Below are 9,469 nucleotides of genomic sequence, written 5' to 3' on the forward strand. Positions count from 1 at the left end.
ATGTTTTGGTGTCCGATATTATGCTTCACTAAGGTCTAGTTTTTCTTTAATCTAGATTGAGTTCCTCTTATAAATATTCTTTGTAACTTCTACAGGCGACTTTAGGGTTCTTTGCTTTACCAAACGATCCAGCAGATGTTATCAATCCCCTTATAGACAATCTCATCACTCTCCTTTGTGCAATTCTTCTTACAAGGTATACTACATAAAAATGTATCCATTATTAAATATTTATTGGATGGAAAAGTCAATGTTATGTTATTTTACTCTCGCACCATTCCTTTTGTATCAACAGTCACCAATGTCTTGTTGATAGTTAAGTTGTTCGGCAGCAGCAAAAATCCATTTGTTGGAACTATCAGATATTCTTAATCTTTTTGATAGCTCATACTTATTATTATTATTTTTGATATCTCAAGTTGCTTTTTTTGAGAAAGTGAATTGATGTTGTGGAATATCAGCAGAAGTGTCTTCGCTAAATCTCTTTTTCTCCCTTTCTCGGTTTTCTTCCTCACTCTATTTGTTCCTTCTAGGGGATTTGTATGTTTTTAATATATGTATATATATATTTTTAATTTGTAATGTTGGTTCAGTTTTGTTCTATTCTTATTCAACTCTTATATTTTAGTTATTTGGTATGTAAAATTTGACCATAATTTACATATTTGATGCATAATTGAACCAGTTCTACTTATATGTTCAAATCCATATTGATGGATTTATATTGCCACTTGGGAAAGGAGAAATCTCAAACATACCTAGCTTGAATTGAACATAAAATTAACTTAGAATTACAATACATTTTTTTTTTCAAATTTAATCTCCTTCCATATAATTGGGTTTAAACTCAACTAACCTAAATGAATTGATTTTAAGTAACTAAAAGAATGGGGTTATAGGGAGATTAGAATCAAACTCTGCATAGAAATGACATACAACCTGCAATTTCCGATGTGTGTGCTTTTACTGATGTTATTAATTAAGAATTCACTGAGGAAATGTTTATCACCTATTCTAACTTGCAACATGTGCAAAAACTAGTGGAGAGGATGGAAGAAGTCGAGCAGAGCAACTATTGCACATTCTGAGACAACTTGATCAGTATGTTTCTTCACCTATTGAGTACCAAAGAAGAAGAGGTTGTCTTGCCGTGCATGAGATCCTCCTCAAGTTTAGAATGCTTTGTGCCAGTGGCTATTGTGCACTTGGCTGCCGCATAAGTTGCACTCACAACAAAACAATTGAACGTCCTCTGCATGGGAATTTTTCTAACCTACCATGTAAGCAATCTGAAGTTCCTCGTGATCCCCCATGCATTTTGCTGATATGCTTTCTTTTTTCATTTACAACCAGCTGCATTTGTTTTGCCAAGTCGTGAAGCTCTGTCTTTGGGAGATAGGGTCATAATGTATCTTCCTCGTTGTGCGGACACAAACTCTGAAGTTCGAAAGATTTCTGCCCAGGTGTGACATTACTTGTCAGCAACTAGCTTGAGTTGAGATGCTGCTGGAAATATTTGAGTTCTTATGGTTTATAACAAAATTTTATATGATTTTTACTTAAACACTGTCCATTATAACATAGTAAAATCTTTTGCACTTTATTTTCTGTAGATTCTTGATCAACTCTTCAGCATCTCTCTGTCTCTTCCTAGGCCTGGAGGTTCTACTATCGGCATAGATATAGAATTGTCCTACAGTGCTTTATCCTCCCTTGAGGATGTCATAGCCATCTTGAGAAGTGTATACCTCTTTGCAGCTTTGTTCTGAATCTTTCTTTATATTTTCATTCCCATTTAATATATGTGCCATTTGAAGCAGTAGTAGCTTACTTTTGTTGTATCTATATTCAGGATGCTTCTATTGATCCATCTGAGGTTTTTAACAGAATTGTTTCCTCTGTCTGCATTTTACTATCTAAGGATGAGGTAGGATTTATTTTGTCAAAAATGTGGTTGAAACGTTGGCATAAATTTCTGGCATCATAACTTCTGTTAATGACTTATTGCAGCTTGTTGCTGCCCTGCATGGATGTACTGCAGCTATTTGTGATAAGGTCAGGCACTCAGCTGAAGGGACTATCCAAGCTGTTATTGAGTTTGTTGTAAAAAGGGGAAATGAACTGAGTGAAATTGACATCTCAAGGTCTGTCTTATCATTAAAAATTATTAATTGCTTCCAAGTTTTAGCAATCTATTTGTGATTTTTTACTGCTCTGGTAAAGATTCAATTGTCAGGATTTCTCATAAAGGTAATTGAATATGTTCCTGTAGGACGACTCAGTCTTTACTTTCTGCTGCGATTCATGTAACTGAGAAGCACCTACGTTTAGAAGCTCTTGGGGCTGTATCTTTTCATTTAATTCTTTTATCTAATTATATCAAAGTTTTTAGGTTCTACTGTTTTCTTTCAGGTAACTTTTCTGTGATATGGTATTGATTTGGGAGTACCATTTTGTTTTTGCTTGATTTTTGTTGTCATTGTTCTTAACCACCTCAAGATTTCTTCTCTGGCTGAGAGCACCCAATCAAGAATTGTATTCAACGAAGTATTGGCTGCTGCAGCGAAGGACATAGTTACAAAGGATATATCTAGATTACGTGGTGGTTGGCCCTTGCAAGATGCATTCTACGTGAGTGCTTTCTAAATTTTAGTTAGGATTATTGCATAAGATCCTCTAACATGGTTGTTGGTGATTGCAAACTGGCTTTTATTATGTCATGCTTGGTTTTTCTTTGTTCTTCTTTTTCCCTTTTGATTGAAAAAAGAAATTTTATTGATTAGGAAGGAAGAAAGTATAGGAAAGAGGAAAAAAATATCAAAACAGAGCAAACAGAAAAAAAAATTAAGTATAGAAAGAAAGAACAGAAGACAGTCTCTGAAAACAAGGAGTGAAGAGCAAAGCAAATATGAATAGATAAACACATCATTCACCATATTCTTTGAAGAATATGGTTATTTCATTATTCTGTCTCTCTTTCTCAATCACTGATTTAATACAGGCCTTTTCACAACACACGGAGCTTTCCTCTTTGTTCCTCGCACATCTTATATGTGCCCTTGACCAGAGTCCAGTCCTTAGAGGTGATTTAGAGAAGGCAGAGAGTTCAAGTCATTTTGCTGAAACTAAGTTGGAGGATGACATTCTGCAAGCAGCTATTTTTGCTATGACGGCCTTTTTCAGGTCTCCACTGATCAATTTATAGGATGTTACCTAATTATTATGCATTCGTAGTTTGACAAAGTTTAACTTTTATTGCAGAGGTGGTGGTAAAGTTGGAAAGAAAGCTGTTGAAGGGAGATATGCTTCTGTTGTGGCTGCACTTACACTGCAGTTAGGGAGTTGTCATGGTCTAGCAAGTTCGGGTCAGCATGAACCATTACGGTGAATATCTATCAATGCATTTCTCATATCTCTGGAGATAGCATCTCAATGGATCGTTAGATTCTCTGTCTGTAAAACAATTTTCTGGAATATTATACTTTCTCTGTCTTTGCAGAGCTCTTCTGACTGCTTTCCAGGCTTTCTGTGAATGTGTTGGAGACATTGAGATGGGAAAGGTACACTTTACCAGCACTAAGATGTAGCATAAGAGCTTTCATTTCTATATAAGGAAGTTGAGATTGAATTGTTGTCTACAGATCTTGGCTAGAGATGGGGAACAAAATGAAACGGAGAAATGGATTAATCTTATTGGAGAGATTGCTGGGAGTATTTCTATTAAGAGACCTAAAGAGGTAGTATAATTTACCTTTCATCTAATTTTTATTTGTCTATTTTCATCTCTCTAAATCGATAGTAGAAAGAAAATACTATATGACTAAACTGTGACTTGGTAGTGGCTTTAAGATGTCTCACTAAAAGTACATCACTGCCTTTTCATTCATGTGAGATAGGATGATAATTTCAAATTTCATCGAAGGCTTTCAATTCTCTTTTGATTGAAGAGGCATAATTCGATAACATCATGGTTCCTTTGTTAGACTTTCTTCCATTCTTGTGTGGAACAAGGGATGATAATTTCAAGTTTCATCAAAGGATCTCAATTCACTCTTTTGATTGAAGAGGCATTGTGATAATATTATGGATCATCGTCGACTTCTTTCACTTATTTATAAGAGTCTCCCTTGTTTGACTGGCAGCTAAAACAGACCATATACATCAATCTTAACTGCGGATAATTAAACCTTTTCCTCTACTAATTTTTATTGAGATAGGGATGGAATTTCCAGTGACCCAAAAGAAATCCCTAGAATTTATCTCTTGGGTTTTCGTCCTTTGTTTCATTTTAAGGGTGCGAAATGGATTCCATTTCTTATTCTGGGAGGATCTTTGGATGGGGAATTATTCCTTCACTATATTCTTTGTCTGCCTTCATTGATTATCTTAATGTTATTGCAAGTCCATATTCATTGTTTTTTTATGTGCCAAATATTTCACGCTTATTCGGTATAGGTTGGTGTATTTGGCATCTTTGTGGGCTAAGGTCCATGGGTTTTTGGAATATTTTGCTTGTAAAGGAATTGGGAGGCTATTTTATGTTGAGGCCTTCTATGTCTTTTTTCGTTTTCTGGTTTTCTTATTATTCTTCTCATACACAGATGCCTTATCCTCTTATCTTTTTGTAATTTCTTCTGCCATTTTTAATAACATTTCTTCTTTTATTAAAAAAGGGGGATTACAACCTATTTGTTAAATGTTAGACAAGCAAAGGATTCATGTAACTGACCCCTAATGAACCCTAACTAGCTGGATTAAATTTTGCAGAAGTTTGTTCACCTCATAATGACGTGATTGTGGTAATATTTTCAAAAATAAATAAAGAAAAAAAACATGTGATTGTGATAATAACTGACTGGATCATGTTGCAGTATTGGTTGTTTGATCAAGTATTTGTGAATTCCTTTTTTTGGCATGAATTATTTGACATAATAATGAAATTAAACAGACGATTATACTATGTATAGGTTCAAAGTATATGCGAAATTTTGACTAAATCGTTGAGCTGGTCACATAGATTTCAAAGAGAAGCTGCAGCTGCAGCACTGTCAGAGTTTGTACGCTATAGGTATGTGCTGTATGGTTTTTTTTTTTTCCCTTCAAAATGTTTTCTATCTTGGTTTTTCAGTTATCCACATTTTTTTTTCAAATTATCTATGTTGATGTTATTATGCACATGGCTATCAGACTTCTTGATAACATAGCTAGAATACAAGTAACATGATGCCACATCTATTGTAATCAATATTTTTCACGGTAAATATATGTGGTTGGGGTTTGGTGATTTCCATATATGAATTGTACTACTGTAGCTGAAGCAGTGGAATGCTATGATATTGGCATAGCAGAAAGGAGGAGATACTTTTATTTAGGCCAGTCTTCTTGCTTTAGTTCATTTACATCACCAACTTCTGTCAGTGTACATATATTGTATGCTAATATCAATCCAGTTCTAGGTACAACTTATCTAACTTGGTATTATAGACAAATAATAATTGATATCAGCAAGTGATGGAATTTCCTTCTTTTCTTGAGTACCTTTACCTTAAATGATCCTAGAGTTCTCTTCAAGGAGCCCTTAGCACAATCATATAACCATAGACCACAGAGGAAGAGAATCACAAAAGCACTAAACTAGCTTCTAGGATTTTACTGTTAATGGATCCATGAGCAGATCCATTTCAAGGCTCTGCAACACTTGGATTGCTGGGATCTTATGTCTTGTGTCTTATTCCAGTCCTAGTTCAATTCAATCCTGGGAGGATTCATAACACTCTTCCCTCTTCTTGGTCATGAGTACGAACTAATGCTCTTTTTTGACTTGCTAGTACTCTCATCTTTCCTTGGCTATCATATCATTTTATTGGACTATCTGTCAAATTTATAATCTCATTTAAGGCTTAAATCCAAAATCATCTAAAAGCATTGAGGATTCATTTTCCTTTTTCTAAGTCAGAGTAGGCACAAAACTTGTCATGGAGAAAGTAGATAATTTAAATTCTCGGTTCCTCTAAAATATCAACATTTTGTGCAACACAGTCTAATAAAAATTTCATCCATCGCTATTCTCATTGTTGTAGTGGCGGCTTTAGTTCTCTATTGGAACAGATGGTTGAGGTATTATGTCGACATGTTTCAGATGAGTCTTCAACTGTTAGACGCCTTTGTTTAAGAGGGTTGGTGCAGGTAAGAGATAATGATGATTTTTATTTTTCTTTTTCCAATATAATTATTATCTGTAAAGATTGAAGTGTTCTACTTTTTTCTTCACTAATATAAATGTTTTAAGCAAAAATCTCCCTGTCTTCATACAATATATAAACATTGTAGTTGCAGTTGCTCACTAAAGTTTTTGGATAAATTTATTTTTTTTATTTAGGTGGAAGAATATTTGGTTGTATTTATGTGAACTTTCTTTCTATCTCCTTTGGAATAATGACTTCCTGATATTTAACATGGCAGATACCATCTGTTCATATTTCTCAGTATACCACTCAGGTTCTTGGTGTAATATTAGCGTTGCTCGATGATTCAGATGAATCTGTGCAACTAACTGCTGTTTCATGTGTATTAATGGTGATTTATCCTCTTTTCCTCTCTTTTTTTAATCAGTCTTAAATTTTCTGTTCTAGCATCTAAAATATTTTCTTTAGCATGTCTTTTCTCCATTTTCTCAATCCCTCTCCCTCTTCTCTGTTTTAGGTTCTTCAATCATCATCCAAAGATGCAGTAGAACCCATTTTGCCAAACTTATCTGTTCGGCTACGCAATCTTCAGGTGTGGCTGTTAATTTTGGCTTAAACCTTGTATTACGAGCAAGTCTAATATATATTGCCCAATATGTTAGTGTCATTAGTTTAATTATGGACGTTCCATTTAGCCTTTTGACATTTAACCATCTTAGTTTAGGTTATATCTGCTGTTTCTTGCATGTTTGTTCATACATGAGGTTGTTTCATTAATCTATATTACATGTAAGACTGTCATCTCTTTAGGAGATGGTGATGGGTTTTAATAGAGCTGATAGTTAAGGTTTTTTCGTTGGAACAGATAAGCATGAATGCAGAGATGAGAGCCAATGCCTTTGCAGCATTTGGATTACTAAGCGCCTATGCAGCTGGGACAAATCAGGAGGCATTTCTTGAGCAGGTCACATATTTGAATTCTTTTAATAATAAGAAGTTCCAGTTTTCAGGGTTTATTTCTTTTTTTTTTTTTTTTTTTTTTCGACAAGCAGTTTTCTGGGTTAATGGATTCTAGTAACTTCTTAATGCATGTTGGTCCAGTTCTATCAAGCACAATTTAACAGCTTTGATATACAGTGCTACTAAATATTAATTTGGGTTGAAGGCCCAAAGAACAATCCCGATAGTCATTAGGGGACAGCTTTTATCTTCCATGCAAGATTTTGTTTGCCAGTTGCTCTTGACACAAAAACGATCTCTACATAAGTAGGTTTGTAGAGCTTGTGACTAGTGAAGTGACATGCACATGCTTCATTGACAGTTCCCTATTGTTTTCCTTTTAAAAGCTTTACTATTGTTTTTTTTTTTTGAAGATTTATGGCATGGTTAAGAAGAACTAGGGCTTTGATGTCAACATCTGAAATCTCATATAGCCAATTTGACATATATTGTCATTTTCATGATTATATCAGGTACATGCTACCCTCCCACGGTTGATCCTACATCTACACGAGGATGATTTAAGTGTTCGACAAGCTTGCCGGGTAAGTGATTAAAATCTTCTGTGGATCTCTTCTCTGGTGAGAGCCTGGTAGAACATCAATTGATTTGGTACTTCCTATTTAATGGATAGAGCACTCTCAAGCGAATTGCTTCTCTAATGGAAGTAGAAGGATCACACGCTCTATTCGATTCACATTGTTTTAATTCCGAGCGCCGGTATGTATTGGTAAATCTACAGTGGAAAATGTACTGAAAATAGCATTCAAATGATGTTTAAGATCTTTAGTTTATTCTTTTCTTTCAGAAATGACTACGTGGATTTTATAAGAGACCTTTCACGGTATTTCACTCAACATTCCTCCAGAGTTGACACCTATATGTCATCGACCATACAGGTTTTCATTTGTTCTGTAAACCTACATACTAAATGAGAAGTATGTTATATTAAATTGTATGTGAAATATAACTTCCATGCTAAATTAAGTACAACCTACCGAGGCTGCAGTTCAACCTAGGTCAATCTGCGTTAGTCCTTTTTTAATCCAGTTGTTTAACATCTTGATTCTTCTCAGATACTGGGTCTCCTCCATTTCCTCAACTCTATCATTACTCGAATTACACATCCTTGTGCTATCCCCTTCGATTTGAACTTAAAATCATCCGATAAGTAATTATTAGTCTAATTTGCACATTTCAGCTTATCTACTTGGCCAATTTGATACTGAGTATGTAATAAATGTGATTGTCTTTTGTCTTGTTTCTTTCATTCTGTTGGCTTTATTCTTAACACATCGCAGTCTAGCTGAGAAGCGTACATATTAATTTATTCCACTAGTGTTGATATTTGTTGTCAATGCTTATAGACCACATTGCTGAAAACAGGGCTGATATGTTAATAAAGTGCTAAAATTTTGTGCTTGTGTTTCTGTCGGGTTTAGAAACACGGAAATATGGCTTCTGAGTTGTCAAGTCTTAATGCAGGCTTTTGATGCTCCTTGGCCAATAATCCAGGCAAATGCGATTTACTTCTCCAGCAGCATGCTATCATTCTCAGATGATCAGCACTTATTGGCTCTTTACTATCCACAGGTCGTATCCATATACTTCTTTTGTGTTTATCATGTTTGCATGTAGCAGAAGCATGTAGTAGAAACAATTTGATGAACTTCATGCCTCCTTTTAGGTTTTTGGGGTGCTGGTGACCAAGCTAAGTCGCTCAGCAGATGCAGTTGTTAGGGCAGCGAGTTTGTCAGCCCTGGGCTTGTTACTTAAATCAACTAGTTCACTTTCATGGAAAACTGCTCGACTGGAAAAACCGGACTCGGGCAGGAAGGATTCAGATTCTAGCAAGAAATAGCAATGTGCAAAAGAGAATGAAATGATTCTGTTTATTACCACTCAATCCCACGCTCCTTCCTGTGATTTGATTTGACCCCCGTGGACATGATTCTGGTAGGCAAACAGAATGGGGAAATTTGAGATGTGAATATATGATTATAAGTGGTGCATTGGAGCTGGTTCATGTAAAAAGAAAGGTACAAACAGTTGCATTGGGAAGCAGGCTAAACTAGGTAGGCAAACAGAGTGGGGAAATTTGAGATATGAACATACCTTCTAGGTTGATTCGTTCTAGAGGATTGTCTAATAAGATTTTCTTCGCTTGGAATTTTTAATCGCAAAAAAGAAGAGACATATTTATGGTTGAACTGGACATGAAGAATGTAAAGAAATGTATTATAAACGAAAAAGAAATACTAAAATAAATGGAAAATTTTCTTGTA

General features: G+C 35.1%; 1 protein-coding gene across 4 annotated transcripts in view; it reads left to right on the forward strand.

Moving 5' to 3' along the window:
* Positions 1–9,469, forward strand: part of LOC110822688 (ARM repeat superfamily protein) — a 61,238-nt gene extending 51,769 nt beyond the window's left edge. For all 4 annotated transcript variants that reach the window (XM_088209429.1, XM_088209430.1, XM_088209431.1 and 1 more), the window contains 22 exons: positions 96–196; positions 1,042–1,280; positions 1,354–1,463; positions 1,614–1,742; positions 1,853–1,927; positions 2,011–2,144; positions 2,273–2,345; positions 2,500–2,631; positions 3,002–3,183; positions 3,262–3,384; positions 3,500–3,560; positions 3,642–3,737; positions 4,968–5,068; positions 6,081–6,186; positions 6,463–6,576; positions 6,703–6,777; positions 7,051–7,149; positions 7,658–7,729; positions 7,819–7,904; positions 7,993–8,083; positions 8,670–8,777; positions 8,872–9,469. In XM_088209429.1, coding sequence (XP_088065555.1) covers positions 96–196; positions 1,042–1,280; positions 1,354–1,463; positions 1,614–1,742; positions 1,853–1,927; positions 2,011–2,144; positions 2,273–2,345; positions 2,500–2,631; positions 3,002–3,183; positions 3,262–3,384; positions 3,500–3,560; positions 3,642–3,737; positions 4,968–5,068; positions 6,081–6,186; positions 6,463–6,576; positions 6,703–6,777; positions 7,051–7,149; positions 7,658–7,729; positions 7,819–7,904; positions 7,993–8,083; positions 8,670–8,777; positions 8,872–9,045 — 2,481 coding nt within the window. In that variant the 3' untranslated portion in view covers positions 9,046–9,469. The remainder of the gene's footprint in view (positions 1–95; positions 197–1,041; positions 1,281–1,353; positions 1,464–1,613; positions 1,743–1,852; positions 1,928–2,010; positions 2,145–2,272; positions 2,346–2,499; positions 2,632–3,001; positions 3,184–3,261; positions 3,385–3,499; positions 3,561–3,641; positions 3,738–4,967; positions 5,069–6,080; positions 6,187–6,462; positions 6,577–6,702; positions 6,778–7,050; positions 7,150–7,657; positions 7,730–7,818; positions 7,905–7,992; positions 8,084–8,669; positions 8,778–8,871) is intronic.

This window comes from Carica papaya, chromosome 8 (genome assembly GCF_054855325.1).
Source record: "Carica papaya isolate Zhongbai chromosome 8, ASM5485532v1, whole genome shotgun sequence".
NCBI lineage: Eukaryota > Viridiplantae > Streptophyta > Magnoliopsida > Brassicales > Caricaceae > Carica > Carica papaya.